Consider the following 24,975-nt stretch of genomic DNA (forward strand, 5'->3'; position numbering starts at 1 on the left):
TCCCAAAATCCTAAAACCCTCAGCAGTGTATATACAGTACATCTCATATCATATTACATATCGTATCATGTCTTACAGTGAATTATTTTCTCGTTTTTGAGAGAGATTTTTAATTGTATAATAAAAAAATTGGCCCCAGATGTCTTTGTTCTTTTATGTATCCACCGTCTTATATTGCAGCCGTCCACCACTGCGGATTCATATTGGTGGATTAAAGCAGTGGCAGTTCCCAAACTAGGGGTCGGGACCCTCCGGACGGGTCGCGAAGACACAGAGGTGAGGTCGCGAGATGATTATGATGAATCAATTACAATTTAAAAACCATTAGAAATAACATATTTTAGCTATAATTGTGACCCAGAAAAAACTAAAATAGTAGTTAACTTTGAAAAACCAAAACAAAGATGGAATATGTCGTCAGCGTTCTGATTTTTTTTTACCTGAGGCGATTATGACGGATTATCGACGGCATCGGTTGTCGCAGGTCAATTTACAGCAAAACAGGAAAAACATCGAAACATTAGCACATATGTGATTTGTTTCAAAACTAAAAAGAAGAGTTAAGATTATCACATCTCCAGAAACACAGATTTGTAAAAAAAAACATAATCAAATTGGTAACTTTTGTTTCACCAGCTTGTTATTCTGCCCCCTAGTGGCCCAAAAAAAAAAAATGCTGCTCTAACCAAAGCGTGTGCAGAGACGCAACTGCAACAGTCTTTTTTCGCATGATGCATTTTGAAAGATGACGCCCAAGAAGAAACTCTGACATTGGTACGTTTGCCTCTCCGTGAAACCGTTTACAACAGTAGGCTTTCAAGTCGGCACACGCGCTGCAGGCGTCACGATGCATTTGGGTAAATAGAATTTTGAACGTGCAGGATAGACGGCCCACCGTTGACGGAGCCGCTCGTTTTTAATTTAGCTACACCTGCGATGTGTGTGTGTGTGTGTGTGTGTGTGTATACAGCCCCATAAAAACCTCGGTGGTGCAGCTTTTAATGAGCGCCGCGCTGCAACGTGAGGCAGGGACGTGATTTTCGTGTCTGATTTCCCAACAGCTGTCTCCTCAGGACAGGTGGAGCACGCTGCAGCTCCCGCCTGCCACTGTTAATATGCAAACAGCCAGAGACGGATGTGTGTGTGTGTGTGTGTATGCATATTTTTCGAGTGTGTGTGTGAGCCAGGAATAGCCCTGGCAGTGTATCCCACCACTGCCTGTCGCGGTGATTGATGCGGGGGCTCGGACTTGGAGTATGTTGAACAGGGAAGAGGCCAGAGTGTCGCGGGCTGCCTCCCCGGGCAACCTGCCACATGTCACATGTGATCTAAGCGGCAAAAATTGGAAATCATTTCTTCATATGAAAAAAAAAAAAGGTACGAAGGCCATGCAGAATCTTTGACGCGCTGGTCGCACAAGATCAATAAGTGGCGGTGGACAGGTTTAATACGAGGAAGACATGGACGTGGTCATCGCGGGTTCTAAAGTTTTTATTCTAATTGAGATCCAACAAAAGTTATACGAGGAATAAAAAACGAATTTGACTAGTTTTTAAAGTCTGGAGGGTAAACACAAGGGCCGCAACTGGAGGATTGATTTTTATCTTCCCTAAATTTACCAATTGTTTTTGTTCATTTCATCTAATATATGAATCGCTGGCTCTACGGAACATTAGAAATTAGACAATGTCCATCCCAACTTGATTCTGTTTGACCAACAGTCCAAAACCCAAAATTATTAAATGTGACACAAAAAGAATTAGCAGATTTCTTATAATTGTGTGGCAATTTTTCTCGAAATATTACTTTTGCAGAATTTAAATCCACACCATTTTCAGATTATTAAAATAATAACAAGTTGCAGCCAAACTAAGCGTGTTGTAGCTTCTTTCTTTCTTTGTCTATATAGGCCTGATATAATGTTTTATATTATGGTCAAATTTACTGTACAGCCACATCTGTTGTGATAATAAGACAACACACTGTTCTACTGTTTTAAATAAAGCCCACACAGGCTCTGACCTACTTTTACATGCCTGACATATGCTATTAATTATGTTTGATGATGTTCTGTTCAAGGCATCCATGTTTTGTTTTTCTCCGTAATGAGCTGAAGGCATCAACTGTGCTGCCAGAGAGAAAACCTGTCACATTAACTGATGATTAGTTCGGTCTATTTGACTGCACAGAATCCCTAATAACTGTTGACAGTTATGATTCAGCTGCAATATGTAAATATGATTCATTGTGGGGGGAGAAAAAAAAAAGATATAGTGTCATCTGCATCACCTAAAGGACGTGGAGGTGAGTAAATATAAATCAACCTCATATATTCTTTATGGCGACAGTCACATGAGAGACGCCCGGAGCTTTTACTGTACGTCTCCAGCAGCACCGCAGGTTGTTGTTTACATCCCAGCTGTGGCAGCTGTCAATCACACACACATGTACAGTACACACACACACACATATATACACACACACACACATGCTAATTGCCATGGTGATGTGTGTGACCGCGAGCGAGAGTCTTTTTATCGGAGTGCGTCACGCTGTCAGACCAACATGGTCTGCCTGCAACAGAGCACTTATAACAGACCGCGGGTCTCAGAAATAGACACAACACACACACAGGAAATATACAAATATATATATATATATATATATATATACATACATATATTTAGGATGAGGCTTGTGCACAATATTACGCAATGAGATAAAAATAAAATTCAATATTTCAAAAGGAGAAGACCTTGCAAAATAGTTCTCGTTTCAAGTATAACACCGTGTAGATACCAGAGCGAAAAGAGACAGTGGAAACACGAATAACCTGATTCACTGTTGCTCCAATCTTTGGATTCATCTACATTGAGCAGCTGCACACAAAACGTGCACGCGCTCCACATATGCTTCTTTTTTTTTCCTGACATCAAAAACTGAAGTTCCCCTCCGTCACCTCTCTGTGACATGAAGCGTGGGAATAAAAGTTATTTAAATCAAAAAAAAAAACAACAACTCTAAGAGTAGCAACTAATTGATGCAGAGGCCAGGCAAGCGTCTTCCACTTGACCAGGAAACCAGCAACCGGCTCGATTCTTGAAGCCTAATTAGGACCTGCCGAGGACGCTCGCTCCCCCTGAAATAAGCCCACGCTCTTCCGGTCCAGCACAGTGGCTAATCAACCGCTAATAGGCCTCTGTAGATATTTGTAATGATCCTACAGAGTGCAAAACATAAACCCAGAGGAGAGCTTATCATCCAGTGATTATAGATTGAACTGTAAAATGCACAGAAAAAGGAGGTTAGAAGAAGAAGACTTGGCTGGAGGGCAATTTACTCTGCATGCTTTGGACAGCGTACAGTGTGTGTGTGTGTGTGTGTGTGCGTCAGATCAAGATGTGCATGAAGGCACCAGGGAAATTAGATGATAAACTCTGGGTTTTTTTTGAGGCAGAGTGGGTTTGTGCTCTGTTAAACTCCACAAAACAACCAACGCACGAAATAAATGCAAGTGTAGACCGTCTTTTCTTTACATTAGGATGAAATCATTGCAAGTTACACAATCTTAAACAAATATTACCATCAACCACTGCATTTTACTTAGTACTAAGTTGAACCTCCATTACTAAAGTTTCCTGCTGTGTCAAACTCAATGCAGCCAGATGTCACTCACACACTGACTCAACCCTGCTCAATTGTCATCTCCATCCATCCTCCATCCATGATCTACAACGCTTCATGGTTCCAGCCCCTTGCTGCCCCCCCCCCAGCAAGGGGGCTGGAGCCAATCCCAAGTGACATTGGGCGAGAGGTGGAGTTCAAGATATAATAATGAAAACTGTACAGGTATGTGGTTGAGATGAAAATGAAGGCCAGCTGAAGGTTTGTGTGTGAGAGACAGAGCAAGAGAGAGATGAAATGGAGCGAGAGTTTTGACGTCAGAATGTTATTCTTGTGTCTCGGCTAAATAAATTGTTCCTGGCTCTGTCTTAGATCAGAGCTGCAGCCCCGTGCGTTACTCTAATTCAGTCACACAGACAAACGCTGAGGCACAGAGACAAAAGCCCGGAGAGGCAGAGAGACGCTGCAGAGAGCTGGGTGACGGTGGGTCTGCGCTCAGAGCGACAGCCAGCCAGGGCCCTTTTAAACGAGGTCAACCAGCAGGACTTAGCCGGAGCAGAGCTGCCCGGACAGTCGGGCCTCGCTTTGGGCTGCCGTCCAAAGCCCGGAGCCTAAACACCAGTGAGATAAACACTCAGGCCTAGGGGGAGCTTAACACTGCCATCGAGCTGGGACAAGTAAACACGTACGGCTCCTTAGCGCACACAACAGACACGGCCGGGATACTGCTTTTCTAATCACTTTCACAGCTTATGTTAGTGTCAACGTCAACTGGACGGGGACATTATTTATTCCCTGCTCGCGCGGTACAATGCACAATAGCGCTGACACTCGCAACCTCGGGAGTGGCAGATGTACACCACTCACCCATCATGCGCGAGCAAGAACAACGAGTGCTGAACAAGAGGGTTTGAGCGTGCACAAAGTTTTCCGGCATCCTCGTAGAAGCCTCCGGGGGAAACAGAGTTTCACGGGTGATGAAGAACAGGGAACGCTGCCTCTTTTGTCCACTCACCCCACTCTTCAACTCTGCTCGTGACCGCAAAAGTTGTTGCTCTTCCTTACTTGATATCGGTCATCCTAATCTGTACCTTAAAATGTATCCAAATTTTTAGTGTCTTGTTTGTTTTTGAGTTCATAGTAGAAACGAGGCGCATCACTTTTTATCTGAAAGACAATCTACCATTTGAATGTGGGAAACAGTTAACACACACACCTCAAAAAAATTGGGCGCATTCCTAAAAGTCTGACACAACCGATGCCCCCGTTGCCCTAACCCTCAGCCAAAGTTGTCGACTAGATTTACACTACATGATTCAAAATATAGAGCTATGTCATTAAACCTTCCATGAAGTATATGCATTTTGGATTTGACACCACTGATGGAAAAATCCTTGAATATAGGGACAGGTGGAGGAGCATAGACATCTGAAGACCCTTGGACCAAAACTGATAATCTTTCATGTTTAAAAGACCCAGTCCAGATGCCTTGGCCATCTGATCCTCTTGGAAACCTAAAGGATATCTGGATAATTCCAGACACGTCCCACAGGGAGGTGTGACCCTGTGGCAGACCCAGAACACACTGGAGGGATTATATATCCCAAGTGGCCGCCATTACTCTCCATCTATTTTTGTCTGGGTCCTTCACTCATTTTATTTCTATCCTTTGTGAGCATGGTGCTGTACTCGTTTCACATCCAGTCTCATGGGTCCCTCGACAAATGTTACCTCTACATTACACTCGTATCCCAAATCCTCCCAGCGACCAGTGTTTGCTTTTTCTTCCTCTGGTTTACGGTGTGCCGCTAAGGCTGGGCAAAGCAGATGTAAGACTTTGCCCGGGGGCAAGTGTATTCAAGTCTTCAAAGTGTTTCCATGTAAACTCGGGAGTTCCACAATTACCCACAGAGCCAATTAGCCAGACAGTGGTTAAGGAAGGGCTGCACTGCCAAGGGCCGGGGGGCCAAAGTTAAAACCGGGAGCGTCCTGTGATCTCTCGTCCCTCTGCGTTATGGCCGATGGCCGTCAGCCTTGATGTTTTCATCCCGAGGAGACAGGCCCGCGGGATATGGAGCATCTAAGCTGTGTCCAATGTGAGATTTGAATTTACTAAATTAGTGGCTCTGATTATTGGTAAGACAAAAGCGGAAGTGTGTAAAATGATTTATCCTTGGTTGAAAGCATGACACAAATTGAATCCTCTGTATTTTTGGGGGATACTGAATGATGAAATGAAATGTAGGCACTGAACCAGAAAATATTCTCAAGCATTCCGACTCACACTGTGTTGCCATGACATGCTGTTGGATGTTTCATGCCAGCCGCTTTAAAAATCTTTCTATTTTAAAGGATTCTGTCTCCAGAAATGAAAAACTTTGAAAAACTGTTTCCAAGATGAAACGCTCCTTCCATCTTGCCGAGCTGCAGCCGCATCTACATCTCTGTTCATCCTTAAGAAACTCATTAATCTTTCCTTCTAAATCCATATTTATTGCCCTTTTCCCCGTGTCTTGAGCGGAGCTTACTCGACAGTGCCGCGTAATTCACCCAGCACAGAAGGATTTGCTGAAATTGAAGGGGTGAATTTAAATCTGCTGGTGCACAGCAGTATTCTATTTCCTTCCTATCAAGCACCCTTATCAGCTCTGAAGCATAATCACAGCTTTGGTGCGATCACTCTGGATAATTAGCAATTACCCTATTTATAGGCTCCTGAACATGCTCTAATAGGCAACATAGCAATGAGCGTAGTTAATTAGGATGCTTCCAGCTCTTCCTTTCCACCCAAATTGCTGGATGGAGATCAGCAGGTTGAAAGGGTCACGGGTCTGGTGTGAAACTACTGTCGACATGGGTGTGGGAATCCCTGCCCCACTATGAAGCCATGCCTAGAAACAGCAGGGGGATTCCCCATGATCCTAAAACGGCTTCCATTTTTTAATAAAACAATACGCGGCTAGGAACCTGCACATGAAGGCGTAAGCGTGTTTTTTCTTTTGTTGAACGAGTGTAGAGGGAACACTTGGATAGAGGGGAATCTGTCAGAGAAACAAGCAGATAAACGTTACTCACCGTTGCTCGGCTAATGTTTCACGCTCGGAGAGGGGCTTGGGGAGCTTTGTGAGCGCACGGCATGTCGAGTGGGAAAATTAAGTCTTGGTGAAGACTACATATTTGGATGTGACATAAAATTATTGGCTGTCTTAGGCACATTTTGCATGACAATGTGGAAAAAACATGTCACTTTAAAACTCTGCTGGGAACAAATCAATTTGTGGTATTTGGTGCGTGATATTTAGCAGTGACACCATTTTTATTCTGTTTGTATATAAAGGCAATAATAACTTAAGTTAGTCATTTAATCATAGAAGGTTTCTTCACTTTAAAACAGAATGAAACTCAAGATATAGTAAGACTTCAAAAGCACCTTTAGGAAATATATCAAATCTGTACTCTTGGAAACATTATCACCCTCAAATGAGGAGCTGGTTAACATTACAATTAAAATTGTATTTAGTGATAATGAATATAACAAATCTATTAGCAGGTTTCAATGTTTTTAATACTGTAGGCAATACAAACATGAGTCTTTCAGTAGATTCCAAAAACTGTCAATTTCTCAAAGAAAATGATTGCTAGCATGAAAGACGACTCATTATGGGGCAGAATGGGAGTAGAAACCTTGATGAGGCAACAACCCTGATGCTGAAATCAAGCATTTTTTGTGACACATTGAATAATGAATTTCAGCTGGCAATCAGTGTTTGTAAAACCAATCCCATCAATTCGGTGTTTCATAAAATGTCTTTCTTTTCTTGGGTTAAACGAATGAACCGGAATAAGGAAATCAACTAATTGGAGGAAAAAAGTGCGGGCACTTGTAGCGAAGTACCAGCATCCACGAAATGCACGTAACCCTCAGCTGCCACTGTCGACCAGATAAAGGACTCGTTATCCTGGCTGCCAACACCAAACGTGGCCTTTGTCGGATCTTTCTAAATTAAAACAAGCTGCATGGAAAGATTGCAGGACGAAAGACAATGACATGTAAATCACAGAAACAATGCAAGACAGGAATGGCCTGGGTTGCAGGTCACCGACCGGGGTCAATGCCAATCAGCTGTTTTCTGTCAACCGCTGACTCATTCAGTGGGAAAGATAAGCGCTAACGGACGGTGTGGCCTGTTTCCTGGGGTGGACTGTGCTTGTGTGTGTACTTGCAACCATCGTCCAAAATCTTCGAGATTTGGATGGTTGGTCATCCAGAAATATGAAGACGTCGCCTTGGGCTGTTGGGAATTATAACCGGCCTCGTTCACTATTGTCTGATGTTTTACAGACAAAACCAACAGGAAAAAATGATTGATCATCATTGAAAGTAGTCATTTCAGTTGGAGCCCAAGACTGCATTGGGAAAAACATGTTAATCTGTTCGGTCAAAATTTGGCGGAAATAAATTGTGGGGGACAGAAAACCTGTTCAGACACTGTGGGGAGACAAATCTGTTCAGACACTGTGGGGAGACAAACCTGTTCAGACACTGACACTGTGGGGACACAAATCCATTCAGACAGTGACAGTACGGGGACAAAAACATGTTCAGGCACTATGGGGACACAAATATGTTCAGATACCGACACAGTGGGGACACAAAAGTTTACACAGTCGCATGTTGGGGACACACATATAATGTCCCAGTTTAACTTTGCAGACAACTATAATCTGAGGACAAAAGTTAGATCCCACAATGTTAACTATATATATATATATATATATATATATATATATATATATATATATATATATGCACACATATTGACCAAAATCTAAATCTGTCGTACACAGGGAATATATGAGGGACAAAAATCTGATCATGCAGGAAAAAAGAAAATGTTGACAAGAATGTGATAACGCAGTGGCATTATGGTGACATACATTTAACTTATTGGGGAACAAAAATCTTTAAAATCTCAGGATTCTTAAAGAATCTGCTTGTGGACTTCGATATAACCTGAACACAAATGCCCCACCAGATAAACGTGTTTTTTTTCAGGGTTATGAGTTAAACAAGAAAAATGTCTGCGGGAGAAAAGTGCTCACAGTCTCATGGGGACAAAGACAATCAGAAATCTGCTCTCCACAAGGTTAATTATATATTGAAGGGCCGAGACTGACAGAAGTGTCGGAGATAGTGGTCTGAGCGAGACGGGAAAAGCCTCCGGGGGAATGGACGTTAGTCCAAAATGATGTGTGGAGGACGGCAAAGTGTGTTTAGTGCAGAGACAGAAGGTGAGAGCCGACGGCCGGAGGCAGCAGCGGCTGTTTAGCACCGATGGCGTTATTAATTCAGCAGCGCAAGGTGAACACGGCGGAGAAGACAGCGTGTGATTGAGACGATGGCTGGATGGCTGGCTGGGCCGGGGCGACCTTGTGAACCAAGGTCAAGATGTAAGAGTGGTCCGACAGACCACTCTTACATCCTCAGAACTCAGAACATCCTCTTTTGCAAAAAAGAAAATGACATTCACGGTGTCGAGTATCCAAAGCACCAACAACATCAAGTGTCCCCCTGCCATGCAGAGGGTTTTACTATATTTTGTTTGGGCTTTTTTAATCCTTTATTGCAGCACCGGCGCAACCAAGTGAGCTATCCGTTGCCTCATGCAGAGGTTTGGTGCGGACGGTCTTTTACGTTTGGCACTCAGAAGACTGAAATGTCAATTATACCACTTCAACTCAAGAGTTCCATTACAAATATCCATTTTCTAAACTGATTCCTTAGATCGACAGATTCCACAAACTGAAATTGCGCTTTATTGTCTTCTGGAGTGAATGTGTGGACATGAATAGTTAGAAGAGGATAAACGTTGAACAAAGACTAAAATGAACAAGACGTGAAGACGAGAGTAGCCATCAGCCACCAGTCACCTCCTTGGTTTAGCATGTTACATTGCTGGCGTTTGATAATTAGCTCTAAACCCAAAGTAAAGTCAAAAACCAAAGGATTGGACAAAGAGAAGTCTTTAACTTCCTGTACTTATATTTACACTTCATTCCGATGGGGACATAAAATGTCTGTGCCTAATTTTATAGCAATCCGTTGTGGAGACGTTTCACACAGTCGCCAACCTCGCGATGGTGGAAGACGAGGAGAAGTGTGTGGGTCGGCAAAGTTATCAGCGTTCATCCTCTGTGGACCAGGAACGTCTGCACCAAATTCAATGTCACTCCACCGAAGAGTTGTTGAGATTTTTCAGTCGCGACCGAAGTGGTAGATTTACAATGCCGTCCCTAGAGCCTCACCACTAGTCACACTACTACTAGCCTGCCAAACATCTAAAATCTCCAGAGCTATGGAAGTTTTCATGGCCTTCTCAGTCTGTAAATCATCATTTCCATCCAGCGGCCCCCGACTCTTTTCGCCCCTCGACACAAAGCGGCAGCAGGAGTCAGGAGTCCTTGCGCTGCTGGCTGGAGTAATCATTCAGGTTGTGTGTCACTGCCTTTCATGTGGCTACGGTCCCCCGGGGGCCCCCCGACCACTTGTTCTGAGCAATAAGCTAATTGATCGAAACATTCATCATCATCATCGACCGCAGCCACATTCGCGAATGAAAGATGCCCCCCCCCCCTCCAGGCGACAGAGTCCTGGAGGGGGGGAGAGAAACGCACTAATTGAAGTGCCATTAGTGAGAGATGAGAGGTGGAAAGAAGAAAAAAGGAGTTGACCTCAAACCGCATGTATGTATTCACCTTTTCAGCGGGAAATTAGGTCGAGACTTGCGGTTGTTAATCTTTGGGGGCTCCGTGCTTGGTTATGTAATGATTAGTCTGATCTATGAAACTATACATATACTATAGTGCAGTGTTTACTTTTGACTCGACTCATTCAGCAACTGGGGTTGATAATTACATTGAATATAACTACACATCATCCTTGACAGCAGCATGTACTGATTAATTCTGTCCATTGTATGCAGGCTCCTGTAATTTGGTGGCGATATATATACAGTGCTTATTTGCAAAAAAGCAACAGATCTTCTGAGATACATACATACATATATATATACATATATATATATATATATATATATATATATATATATATATATATATATATATACATAAATACACACACACATGTATATATATACACATATATATATATACACATAAATACACACACACACACACGCACACATATATATATATATATATATATATATATATATATATATATATATATATATATACATATATACTATTTAATAAAGAAAGAAATGTATATATCTCAATTCCAACATTACTTTTAGGCATTCAGAAAAAAGTGAATTCTACTGGGTTTGTTTAGCTTAGGCCACAATGGGAAAATTATAAATTTGCAAAGAGTGATTAAAAAATGATACAGTGGTTGGATTTAGGGCTGCAACGAATGATTATTTTTTGTTATCGATTACTATAATTGACCATTATTTTCGCGATTAATCGATTAGTTGTTTGGTCCAAAAACTGTCATAAAATGGTGAAAAATGTCAGTTTGCTGTCACAGAGGAGCAAAGAACCCAGAAAATATTCACATTTAAGAAGCTAAAATCAGAGAATTTTGACTTTTTACTGCCTGAACCGATTAACCAAAAATAGTTGGAGATTAATTTGAAAGTCTATTAGTTATGGATTAATCGAATAACTGTTGCAGCTCTAGTTGGATTTGATATTGGCAACGTCATCGTCTTCATATAAACACAGGTGTCTGATGCCGTTTTGGGTTATTGCATTTTTTTCTCTTCTCAACAGTCCGAGGCCTCATTTTTGTTTAGCCCCCTCTCCCCGCTCGCCCGGCGAACCAGTCATCCGTAGCATCTGCCTCCATCCGAGTTTCTCGCGGCTGCCCGGCCTGCATCGCTTGGCTGGGCAGACAGCAGCTTGAGAGGCAGGATGTGAGGCCAGGCCAAGGGGGCCGGCGGCTCCGGCGCTGGAAGCGACTGCGTTTTGTCAAATTCAATTGCGAGAAGCGGCGGCGCTTAAGCGCTGCTAAGACGAGGGGGAAGAACAACTGTTGGAGTTGTGCACGATAAACAAGAATGTGGGGTAGAGGTGTAGCAAGTAATAGTACAGTGAATAAACTGCTCCAACACCAACTAAAACAAATTCCACAAGGCACAAAGATAATACCCCTAACACAGATCCATATAGCAGCTTGACATTAGTTTCTTTTTTTTAAATTTAAATAGACCCAAAGAAAAACTCATTAAACAGCAAATTGCTCCTCATGCACAGAGAATACCTGGCTGGGGGAGAGAACAGAATATAGCAATAACACAAAATGAATCCCTGTTGTGGAAACGCACGCACACACACACACACGACTTTCTATTCATAGCTATAGAGAGCCTCCCACGTCACCTGTGATTTACCTGGTTGTGCACTTTAATTAAAGCTGCAGGAGAGCGGGTCGTTAGCTTTTTAACGGATACGAAGACGCCACCGCGGCAATTCCTGTTTATGCGAGGGGATCGTTGGGTAATTTATGAATTATGAGATAAGATTTGGTTGAAATCAGTGCTGCTCTTACATACATCGTCCCTCCTGTACAACTCTCCCCGTCTGCGTTGTTGCTCTAGCAGATACGACGATAATGAGCTCTCCGGCGTGACGAAGCTGTCGTGCGGCACGAGACGTGTCCTGTAACGAGCCGTGACCACAACGGCTTTCATCATTCAGCTGTAAGCAAGCACACTCCTCACACACACACACACACACACACACACTCCTCACACACGCACACACGCACTCCACACACACACACACACACACACACACACACACACACACACACACACTGTGAGCGCATGGAGATCATTATTTTTGCAAACCAAGCTAAAAATCCATACCAGTAACAATGTGTTTGTCTTCTTGTAGCCACCCAACACACACACACACACACACACACACACACACACTATGTCAAATGTCCCCGACATCGACTGTCCGCGGAGAGGTGGAAGTGCTCAGACAAAGAGAGCGATTAATTATTCAGAGAGGTTCACTGCAATCCATTACATCACATGCATTATGAATCAGTCCGATCGACAGCGCATCTTCGAAATCTATGGCTCTTTAACGACGGGACCGGAACAAGCAGGTAAGAGGCATCGGGGGGAGCGTCACACCAGCGGGCCATAGCTGCCGCCGCCGCCGCCGCCGCTCGACGGCAGCACTCGGCAAAACGAAAGGTTTCCCGATGATGGCCGGCAGGAGGTGTTAATAATCAATAATTAAAATAACATATAAAGTACAAGTACATGTAGCAGATTACATTATTATCATTAATATTGTTACATACTACCAATGAATCACACGACCACTACTGTGTATAAATTGGTAAATTTAGCATCATTCAGCTAATTGTTTGGTTTAGCGTTTTGGCCAAGCTTTCAGAAAGTGGGATGTGGCCTACAGGAATGTCTCGAGGAACTTTGGGGGCCGCAGATAAAAGCGCCTGCTTGTTGTCTGCCCTGTTGCAACGCCCCCGCGTAGGTATCCTCTCAAAAGTAGCAGAGCATTGAGATTTATTTCTCTCGTCCAAAAGCTCAGGTTCCAACACCTTGACACATTTTTCTCCATAAGAAAATGGCGGGATCGCACGTGTCCGATTCGCCGACAATCCCATCGCTTTAGATTTAGACAGAACGTATTTCTTGACCTTGTAAACAGTCCAAGAGCAAGTCGATATTACATCTCTGACAAGGATATTAAAAAAAACAAAAACCAAAAAAACGAGGATGGCGACTGGCGCAAGTCCGATTGGTTTCACGCAGACAAACGCTTCATATTTCATATAACCACGTAACCTCGATGGAGGTGCAGGTCACCAAGCTTCACGTGTGACCAGCGCAGGTTTTTTTTTCCGGTGGACAACGCTGTCCTTGACACGCTCAAGGAGGCACTGATGAGGATAAATTGGATTTACTCTTTACACAGTAACAGGTGAAACTGTCCAATCCTATACTGGATTTATTTCTAACAGAAACCCCAAAAAACGAGCAACGTATTAAGAGTAATTAAGGTAAAAAAGGAATTTTACATCAATTTAAAATAGAAATAGCTTTGCAGTGTTTACTTAAGTGGCAGTAGGTCGTAACGGTGTCGTTAAAGGAGAATCAGATCACCATCCGCTCATCGTTAAACCTACAGATTTAGTGCTTTTCCACTCGGCGCCCTGTTGAGATGTGACTGAGAGCGTTTTTTTTACGCCACGGTTCAGTTTTCCAGACCGGGTCGATTCCCCCCGGGCCCAATCCGCATGCTCGGCAGATTTGACACTCACCTCCGTAGTGGTCAGGTTGCATCGATGGGTTCCAGCAAACCAGCCGTCGGCGGCGCACTGGTCGATATCAACATCCTGCAGATTAATGTCCACCCGCACCACGCCCCTGCAAGAGACAGGAGGAACGCCGTTAAGGACGGATGCTGCAGAATTACAGGGTGTCAGTGCAAAGAAATAAATTGCAATATTGTTGGGGGGTTTTTTCACGGTTCAGCACTTTTTTCTCAAAGGCAGATTTCTCAGGAAGAAATCAATTTGATATACAGGCCTACATGATCATTATTGTCGTAAAAAGACCAAGAAGTAACCTCAACAACTTATATATATACATATATATATATATATGTGTGTGTGTGTGTATATATATGTATATGTATATGTATATATATGTATATGTATATGTGTATATATATATATATATGCTGAGATAAGTGTGAGATTTTAGTCAATTAAATGTGGTCCAATGTTACAAGAGTAACGAAAAAAGACAATCAATGCGAAATAACACAATAAGTGAACACACCTTCACTCACAATAAAACAGCTTTAACTCATCATCACTTGTACACACTGACATCCTGTCTCCTGGCAGGCAGGCAGCTGTTTAAATAGTCCCTTCCATCAGCAGGAGCCACCCCAGACTGTACCATCCCGGCTGACCACGCCCCCTCCGGATGGAGGAAAATGGAATTCACCAATTGACTCTGAATTTAACAAAAGGCGTATGGTACAACTCGCCACACGGCGTACAATGGACAGAGTTGCTCACCACAATTTTAACAAAATGCAGTAAGTAATACTCTCAAAGCCCACCACACCTCCCCTCACGAATGGTTGCCCCCCCGGTGACATCACTGCTGAGGTCACCGAGGGTATGAATGCAGGAAGTGTCCGGGCGCCTCCTCCTTTTGTTCCTGGAGCGGAAATGGAGGGAAAGGTGAGTACCACAACAAAGGAAAGATTAACTTGTGAAAAACTGAACGCTACAATCATGGTTTGTTTTTTTTGAATTTAATGAAGATGGTGTGTGAACTGCAGATAACGCAAAACACAAACAAACCCGGGTTAGTGTTCGTCTGCAGGAGATACTATGGGTGGAACAAACAATTGAAAAAACAAGCATGGTGGAATTAAATGGAATATGGCAACTGAAAAAAGGGGACAAATGGTGTTTTCTCATCCGCTTCCTCATTGTACAACTTCTAGCAGTGGTGCTCATACAATACAGAGGCATTGCATATGAATCCAGCTCCGACGAACGGCCCAGTGTCTTAGTTTCGTTCAAGTATTGACAAAAATGGAAATGTTCCGACTTGCTGCAGTTATCATGTTATCGGCCCGGCAGTTAGTGTGAAGGTCCACTTGTGTACATCTTCTATATGTAGACAATCATTCTTCCGCTCTCCTTCGATAAGCTTTTTATATACAAGGACATATTAGTATTATGTATAATACTTTTCAATGTATGGGCTCAGTGCTGTTGATATACAGTATGCTGTCATGTTCCGATCAGAGGGGTTTCATGGGTTTGTGTTTTTAATCTCTACTCTCTTTGTGCTTTTTGCTTCAGCTTGAAGTAAATAAAAATGTATTTTTTTATCATTATTATCCTTCATTAGGAGTTTATTGTCATGATTAGGAGTGGGCCTCTCCTGTGTGGGGTGATTTAAATACATATTTATACGTGTAAACTCTGATATACAGTAGGTAGATCTTGAGGCACACAATTATGATTCAGCATATGGACAAATCCGTGGTCTACTGAACGTTTGAGGGCTCATAGCAAATTCGTAAATGTCTGCACCCACTGCTGCTCTGACCAATTTCAACAGCAAAGGCATTCTGAAGGCAATAGAAAAACATTTCACTACCCGTGCTACGACCGACGGCCAGTATTTAACTCGCTCGCCGACTCTTGGGCACAAAATCACTGACGTCTGCGAATTCGGCCGGTGTGGCAGGTTCTCCAGGTGCGCCGGCGCTGGTTTCCTGAACCCACGGCTCCCAGTGGACACCAGGCAAGTGCACCGCTCTCTTTGCCTGTACAGTAGACGTCTGTTATTAATAACCGCCGCCCGGGTCCCGCCTCGGGGCAGACTGACCTCGCTGTTTTCCACAGCACTGCCGGGTTGTTGTTGTTGTTGTTGTTGTTGTTCTCGTTCGCTGAGAAATCCCCTCCGTTTCAATTCTCCATTATGTAATGACGGCAGAAGGAAGAACAAAAAGAGTCCGTCGAAGTGGAGGATTCATCAAAATGTCCGTTGCGAAGCGGCCCGGGCTTTTACATTTCATTTGCTTTGGTTTTGTTTGCTAAAGTGGGAGACTGCACAATGAAGAAAAAAAAATAGCCTGCTTTTTTTCTCCCTTTTTTCTCTCCCACACAATCCTCTTTTTTTTACTGCGGCGTCCAACTCTCCAGGCAATATTTCGCATCCCAGCCAAAGTGGACATATGGCGTAGAAAAAAATTGCTTGTGGAAAGAAAAGAGAGCAAGTGCGCCGGGCCCCTCTGACGGCGCGTACGAGCGCACGCGGCACCAAGATCGTAATTTGAGAGGCCACAAAGACTAGGATTATCACAGAGAGCAGGAGATATAGTGGCGCCCCCCCGGGGAAAACCGGAGTGCTCTCTCCTTTCATCCCTCCGTTCTTTGTGGGGTCTGAAAGGCCAGAGGAGCGGCCCACCACCACCACCACCAGCAGCACGGGCTCCGGCCTCGCCGACAGTCACGCGGTGCTGATGTCGGGCCGCGGCATTGTGACGTTGACTGCAGACGCACCCGGCTAATTGCTCACAGGCTACAAAAGGGATATTCATCGAAAACGCGCGCTCGCGGCGAAGGCCTCCGAGTGCACCCCCTTTTGTTCCGCGTCGGTCTTGGACGTGTGCGTGGATGAATGCTGAACGCCAGGCCTCATACACTCTGAGCTGGACGTCTCTATTCAGGGCGCTGGAAAATGGATTGATTTTTTCCAGATTGCAGATTGATTAACCCATTCAGCCCTTTCTGCACAGAGCAGGGAGCTCTGCTGAAGTCTGGTTTTCAGCCGACAGTGGCACCAAAGAAATTGCGGATGGTCTGCAGAGCTTTGTCGTATCTCGCGTTTGCCGTACTTTTTTTTGTGCCTTTATGTGGCGCATATGTGCACACGGACAAAGAGCACCGGGCAGTTTCTTGTGGAGCAAAAAGGAATCGGCCCTGACATTTCTAGTCACATCGAGAGGTGAACATGAAGTACTACATACTTAAAGCTGCAGTGTGTAACTTTTTGTACTTCTCTGGCGGCATCTGCCGGCAAAGTTGGAAACCGCAACCAACTGAGCACCCGACAGGGGACACTTTATGGTGGCGCACCGCTGATTCCATTTCCGCTCTCCCGGCAGCGTCTGAAAATTCCACGCGAACGCGCCGTATTCTGGGACCGTTTTGTGCAACAACAACCGCATTCAACACGACGTGGCAAACATGGCGACTCGCGCGGAGGTCGGGTCCACCGCATGTAACTATATTGAACTCATTCAGAGTTGACGAAAAAAACATCGGTTCTTTGTCGCAGGAGATTATACGGATATGAACAAATAGTTATGGAGAATATATTCAATTTCTGTGAATAAGTTCTTCTAGATATTCACACACTGTAGCTTTAAACATTATCCTGTAGCTTGTCCACGTAGCCAGAAGACTCGCACGCCCACGTGAACCTGAATGCACATTTCTGCCGCCCCCAGTGTCTCGACGGGAGCGGTTTGTCGTTCCGTTTTCAGACGGGGGTCGCATCTCGTGCGGAAATGCATTAGAGCCGTGCGGGACGAGCACAGAGGCTAATGTGGAGTCTGGCCGCCGGGCAGGACGCTGCTCGTCGACCAGTGTTCCAGCGCAACCTGGGTGATTTTATTGAGTCCTGTCGCCGGCCATCAGAAAAGACACGGCGCCCTACGGCGAAGGGGCCTGTCACAGAATAAAGGCTCCCTTCCTTTTTACTTTCTCGGGAGACCTGGAACATCCTGTCATAGTTCTGGACTCGTGGCACTCGTGTCCTTAAAAGCACCGAGCTGCAGACCGTTCATTGATTTGAGCTGCTGACGAAAGGAAACCCGACAGTTTTGCGGCGTTGGCTGATTGATTTTTTATTTAATTTTTTTCTCTCTGACTGGATCCGATGTCAAGTCACATGAAACAGTCGAATTCTATTTTCCTCCTGTAATGTCCTAAACATCATCTCACAATGTTCGATTTTGAACCAAGCTGCTTTCGAATGATCTTTGTTCTGTTGTTTGCCCCTAATTTGAAAATCATGAGACGGAACAAGATGAATATGCGTATGGATATATATTCAAAAATCAAACGTGTCAAGGCTGTATTTTCCATACGCTCTCATATATAATTGTAGCCTTGTTATATGTAATATTTTGCACATTGAAGGTCTATTACAATCTGGGAGACGACGGACGTTTTTGCCAAATCAAAAACCTTCAAATATCTTAATTCCTTTCAACAAATCAATTTACAAACCGCCGCTCTCCATCTTCCAGTCCGGAGGCCTCTTCTCGTCGCAGCACCGCCGCTCTGTTTCCCTGCCGCCAGATTGCTAAAGGATAAACCTACAGTAATGATATTACTGATGCTCGTAATCCTTTTGAGAGGACTCGGGTGAATGAAACCAGCCAAAATCCCTGAGATTATTCCCCATCATTAGCTGCATTATTAGGAATATATATATATATAAGTATGTATTACTTTCAAACTGCAGGCGTGGGGGGAAGCCTGGGCTGTTGGAGTCTCTGTATCACGTTGACATTTACTGGTTGAGGGGCATCGTGTCGACAGATCACCTCACTGAGCGGCGGAGTCCCACTGACGTCAGCGGCGACAGACGGATCTTTAACCCTTTGCTTGCTCCAGGTTCCAGGATTTCAACTTTCTTACAATCCTTCTGCTCTGCAATCAACACGCTGGCTGTTTCAGTTCCGAATCCCCACACTAATCCCCCCCCCCCCCAGGGATCGTGGGGTTTCCTTCCTATGTATCTCGTTCTGGAATGTGTCCACCTAAAGCAGATGCTTTGCGTGGTTCCTCCCCGGAGCTCGAGGCCTGGCCGGACTCTGGCTGCTCGTACGGCACAACGGGGGGCGGGGGGGGGGAGGACGCAGCCGTCTAATTAGAACCTGTGTGGCCTTTGGAGAAAATCTGCTGAAGAAAAAAATACTCCTTTACAGATTTTTTTTTCTTTTTAAATGAGTTTGCCTTATTATCCCGCTGCTGCTGCTGCTGCTGCTGCTGCTGCTGCTGCTGCTGCTGGAGTTTCAGCCTCCGAGCAATTAAGGTCTGTGTTGTGAAAGGTGAATTTGAAGTGCAGTGTGTGTTCGCCTAACGAATGCAGCACCTCCGCTCTCACATTCTTCTCCCTTCTTCCTCCTCGTGTGCTTCCCACTTTGTGTGTTGTTGTGCTCAAACTGTTTGGGTTGTTTTTGTTGTTGTTGTTGTTGTTCTTGCTGCTTCGTGTACCAGTCACGGGTTTGTGTCTGAAGATAGAGTGATCTGCCAATTAGGCACGGTACAGTATCATCCTGAAGAATGTCTCAGCCTCCGACAATGGGGCACGCACACACACACACACACACACAAAGGCAAACATACACACACACACACACAGGCAAACACAAGCACACATACACACAGGCACACACACACACACACACACACATAAACACATAAACACAGGCGCACACACACACGCGCACACACACACACACAGGCAAACACACGCACACACACAGGCAAACACACACACACACACACACACACACACACACAGGAGAACACACGCACACACACAGGCAAACACACACACACACGCACACACACACAGGAGAACACTGCACGCTTGGAAACAGCCAGTCCTCGGTGTGCGGTCTGAGCTGCCTCCCTTGTGCCTCGAGAGAAGCCGAAGAGCCAGACGGGAGGAGCAGAGAGGTGCGACTTCTTACACCTTCAGGGAAACAACAGGTCGATCTATCACACAAACACATGTCCCCACACTCCGGCTCTAACAAGGCACAGCGGTTGTTTAGCTCCCTGCGTGTTCAACAAGCTTTAAAAAAAAAACCACAACAGAGAGAGAGAGAGAGAGAAACCGCCTCGGTTCGCATTAATTTCCACGTGCACGACCCGCGGGAAAATCCCCCAAAAAACGAGCCACTTCCTGTCCGGCGTCGCACCGGACAGGAAGTGGCCGTAGCGTTGGAAGGGGGCCGGAATCAAAATGGCCCGTGCAAGGGTTGTTGTTCTACATCGTTCATTATTAATTCATCGTTGTATTGATTGTGTATTCATCAGGAAGGGAAAACGGAGGAGGAGAGCTGATGTCTGAGAGGCAGCTAAATTAGCCGGCTGCACCCCCCCACCCCTCTCCCGCAGGTCTGCTGCTGGGCCGCAGGGAGCGACAAACATGCTACTTCCTTATGAGCGTCTGGAGCATAGCAAGGCGAGAGGCAACAGCGAAAAAGACGAAGTGTGTGACCGGAAATGTTGACTATTTCACCTTAATTCTGATTCACAATGTGATTTACAATTCCCGAATGCACATCAACCCGACCCCGACTGTCAAAGTGTTTGCTCGGGGATCGCTGTCACAGACAGAAATGCGATCGTCAGGCGTAGTCGTCGGTTGTTAAAGGATGAGAGATCAGTCCCCTTTCTATCAAGCTACAGCTGCTACCTGGTTAGCTTAGCATGGTATCACGACTGGAGGCGAGGGAAAACAGCTAGCCTCAACCTCTAAAGCTTGTTTGTCAAATCAATATAAAAAACCAAAGTATGAGAAATATTTTTTTTAAATGTTACCAAAGATACCGTATAGCCAAGCTAAGCTAGCTGTTTCCCTGCGAAACAGTTTTTGTGCTAAGCTAGGCTAAGCTAAGCTAAGCAGCCACTGACAATAGATTCGTGTTTACCGTGCAGACATGAGAGTGGTAGACAAACAATTATCTCCTCTGACTCTTTCTTGTTTCCCTTTTCCTTTAATCCAAACGCCACCAATTTATGGTCTCGCTAATTTCCGTGCAACATTTCCTTCAACATTTTCACCCAATTTTCTTTAATTTCTGAATGATTTGATGAGAAGATACCGCTCTCACGCCCGTATGGTAATTATGGAGCTGTATGGCCACAGCCTCTTGGCTTAGCTTAGCTTAGCTTAGCATAGCATAATGTCTAAAAACAGGTGGAAGCAGCTAGCATGGCTCTGTCCGACTCACTGTGTGTAATCTGTACAAAACCTAACAAACTGAGTCGGGCTAGGACTTTCCCCCCAGGTTCCAGTCTTTGTGCTAAGCTACGCTAACCGAAAGCTGAAGATAACTCAGAACATTAATCCTCACATCGGACTCCCAGCGAGATGTTGAGCTATTCTCTTGAACGCATCCGCGCATTTGAATTAAATGTGCAGAGCAACATTAGCGCCAACGGTCCGCAAAAAGAAGATGATGCTGCATAATTTACAGTAAGGGATCGCGAAGAAGCGAAGGATAAAGTGCGATAATGTGCGATGATGAATGGATGTGGCTCTCCTGCTCCTTTGAGCACAGTGGGACGCTTCTTCTTTAGTGCCGCTGAACAGGCCGCGCTCGACTCTGGGGAACGGCGTACAACGCAGAACGCCCACGCGTGTCGCACGTTCGATCTTTTCAGTGGAAAGGGCGCGGGGGGGGGTCGGAAATGGATAGTGGAATTATTCGTTTGGAAAGAAATGTGGGGAATGCTTCTCCTTTGGTGGAATCGGCCAAATCCAGGACTCCAAACTGGAGAGTTCTGGCGAAAAACATTTAATCTATGGACTGATTCTCTATCAGATTTCTTCAGACTGAGAGAGTGAATCTGCCCTGAGAGGCCTCAGTCTGTGGGATACCACCACCGCCAACAGCTGATGTGGCCTGTTACAGTATAATCACTGCAGGTTTTTTGACTCATTTGCAATCCCCCGCTCGCCTGATGTGAGCGACTCGAGTGTGTCAATTAAAGATTCATCGGAGGCAGTACACACACACACACACACACGCACACAGAGCTAGTGATCTGGATTAAATATTCATTGATGGGAAGATGTTGGTCATGCAATATCCCTATATGGAGCCTTTAACACTTCCTGACTATATATTCCAGTGCATATCTGGGGGGGGGCCGCTGGCATATAAACACGGCACATTACACCAGGCTGCGGCAGGGGTGGCTTTAGGACACGGCTTGTGCACGACACCTCAAACCATCAGACGCGATTCGTCATGTCTTCATCCTCTCTCTCTCCCTCTCTGACGCCGTGTCTGCATTATTCTTTCAAATTTGGCAGGGTCTCGATCTCGGTGGAGGTTGTGACTCATTGCAGATTTTGCAGCCGAAAGAAAGAGGAAGGGGCGATTGGCATTCCCTGAGTAAGGCGAATGAAACAAGGAGGAGGGGGGGGGGGGGGCTGTGAGCCAGAGGTTTCCACCACTGCTACACCAAGTAACATCCATGCAGGGTTATTTTTAGCATCCCGCCGCCTCCTCAGACTGGAGGAGAGGAGAAACCCCCCCCTCCTATATGTAACAAGAGGGGGCCAGTGGGGAGGGGAGTGAAGGGAGGCAGGGAAGTGTGTGATGTGAGGGGACTGGGGGGATGCATGTTGGTGGTTGAACCCACCTGGACTCACCTTTGGCCTCACAGGGGCCAAAGGTGTCAAGAGGCCTTTTAATATATAAAGGAGGGAGTTGTGCCTACATTTGCTGAGCTTGTTTTTTTATTACACATTGTGATTTTTTTTTTTTTTTTTAAATCACAGCTGAGATTGCAGCCAATCGGAACCATGTGCCATACCTGAACTCGGGAGCGAGGTCGTGCTTCAGGCCGTAGAACGCGGCCGATAAGGTCAAGAGCCAGCGTGGGGCGAAGTTCCCCTCCTCGCACTCCAGGTAGGGCGCGGACCACTTCACGTGCGTCCCGTCCGGGATGAAGCTCTCCCCTCGCCGCGGGGAGCTGTCCGCCGACGCGATGTCCTGGCTCAGCATCCTCCTGTGGAAGCCGGGCTCCTTCCGCTCCTTGGCCGCGTGGTACCACTCCGTGTCCGCGGTGCGGTTGCGCAGGCGGCGGTGGGCCGCGGCGGACAGGTCCCGCAGGACGACCTCGCCGCCGGCCCGCGTGGCCTGGAGGAGCACCGCGGGCCCCGCCTGCGCGGACGCGCCGGCGCCGAGCGTGACGACCGCGCGGTGGATCCTGGCGTCGCCCTCCAGGATGCTCCTGACCAGCGCGTGGTACCACTCGATGTCTCGCCGCAGACTCTGCTCCCGCGACCTGTTGGTCTGCAGCATCACGCTGAGGAAGTTGGCGGCGTGCAGCACCGTGTCCAGCGCGCCGCCCATGGAGCGGTGCGGGGCGGCGTGCGGCGACCTTCCGCGCAGCGAGGCGAGCTCGTACCGCCGCGAGCAGTTGGCGCGCCGCAGGGTGGTCGCGTCCCCGGTGTGGAGGAAAGCCGTGACCACCCGCGGGAGGTTCTCCTCCAGCTTCTGCGCCAGCAGCTCCGCCGTCGCCCCGGCAGCAGGAGGAGGAGGATGCTGAGGAGGATGCTGCGGAGGATGCTGATGCTGAGGAGGCGCACGGAGATGCGCCAGCTGCCGACGGTGCGCCTGGGCGCCGTGAATCACCTCCCGTGCTCCGATGTCTTCTCCTCCTCCTCCTCCTCCTCCTCCTCTTCCTCCTCCGCCGCCGCCGCGCGCGGACCATTCCGCGTAATTGTGGTTCGATCCGATCACAAATCCCACTTGCAGCAGCAGCGACAGCCGGAAAACAGCCATCTCCCTCCCAGGAAAGAAAAACTAAAAAGCGCCGGCAGATGTTTTTTTGGTTGGGGATGAGGTTTACAGTGTCGTTGAAAAAAAATACAAATAAATTAAAAAAAATAAAATCTACCCAATCGCTCGGCTTAAACCATCGCTTCGCCACTTGTAGGATATTCTCTCTGGCTCCTCCACGGAAATGGTGATGCAAAGCTGGGAGAGAGAGAAACGCAAGGAACTCCCTTCCTCCTCCTCCTCTTCTTCTTCTTCTTCTTCACTGATGCCTCGTACAGCTTGTTGATGTTCAGTATCCGCTTGCAGCTGTTTCCCTCCACCTCTCTCTCTCTCTCCCTCCCTCTCTCTCTCTCCTCTCTCTCTCATCTCTCTCTCTCTCTCATCTCTCTCTCCCTCTCTCTCTCTCTCTCTCTCTCTCTCTCTCTCTCCCTGCCTCCCTCCCACCCTCCCTCCCTCTCTCTCTTGCAGGGAGGGGTAATTACGTCTTATCATTATATGAATATAGATATATCATTTTTATTTTGGGGGGGGGGGAGGAGGCAACGAGCTTTTCACTTTGGGTGCCAATCGCACTCCGCCCTCTTCCGACCACAACAGGTATTAAAGTGTAGCGTCTCCTCCTCCTCCTCCTCCTCCTCCTCCTCCATTGGCCGCTTCTCCTGTCAATCAGCTGGGGGGGGGGGGGGGGGGGGGGGGGGGGGGGGGGGGGGGGGCAGGGTGAGGGCGGTCGGATGGAGCTGTTTAAGGAGCTGTCCGGTGCTGAATCCTTGATAATAACGTAATTTTTTAATATATATTTTTTATATTAATGCCTTAAAGGGACAGTTCAGTGATTTCGAAGTGGGGTTGTGTGAGTTTCTTCTGCATAGTTAATGTGTCACCTCACGGAGACGGTGATCAGCGGCGTCATCTAACGGAGTTTGGAGGAGAAGTCTCAGTCCCACTGTTGCAGAGGGGACCACCGGGAAAGCTCTTTTTCGCCACATTTTTGAAATGTCACCTAAAAAACTGAAGCAGTGAAAAGAATACATCCTCAAGCGTACAACTGGAATAAATACATTTTTGCAGGTTATACTTTTTTAAACCATTACCATGGCCCTGTGGAGCATTTCATACAGAGTAAAATCAAATCTGGGCGACCTTTTCCCCAAACCAACGTGGCCCGATGGCAACGTGATCTTCTTCTTTACTTTGTCACCA

At 46.1% G+C, this 24,975-nt stretch overlaps 1 protein-coding gene across 2 annotated transcripts in view; it reads right to left on the reverse strand.

Annotated features, from left to right (window-relative positions):
* The window catches only part of gpr158a (G protein-coupled receptor 158a), a 51,593-nt gene extending 27,523 nt beyond the window's left edge, over positions 1-24,070 (reverse strand). The window contains exons 1-2 of one of the 2 annotated variants that reach the window (XM_047329967.1): positions 22,805-24,070; positions 13,955-14,060 (exon numbers count right to left, since the gene is read on the reverse strand). In XM_047329967.1, coding sequence (XP_047185923.1) covers positions 13,955-14,060; positions 22,805-23,778 — 1,080 coding nt within the window. In that variant the 5' untranslated portion in view covers positions 23,779-24,070. The remainder of the gene's footprint in view (positions 1-13,954; positions 14,061-22,804) is intronic. The other variant, XM_047329968.1, reaches the window with a different exon arrangement.
* Between the last annotated feature and the right edge of the window lie 905 nt (positions 24,071-24,975).

Source organism: Scophthalmus maximus, chromosome 21 (genome assembly GCF_022379125.1).
Source record: "Scophthalmus maximus strain ysfricsl-2021 chromosome 21, ASM2237912v1, whole genome shotgun sequence".
Classification (NCBI taxonomy): Eukaryota; Metazoa; Chordata; class Actinopteri; order Pleuronectiformes; family Scophthalmidae; genus Scophthalmus; species Scophthalmus maximus.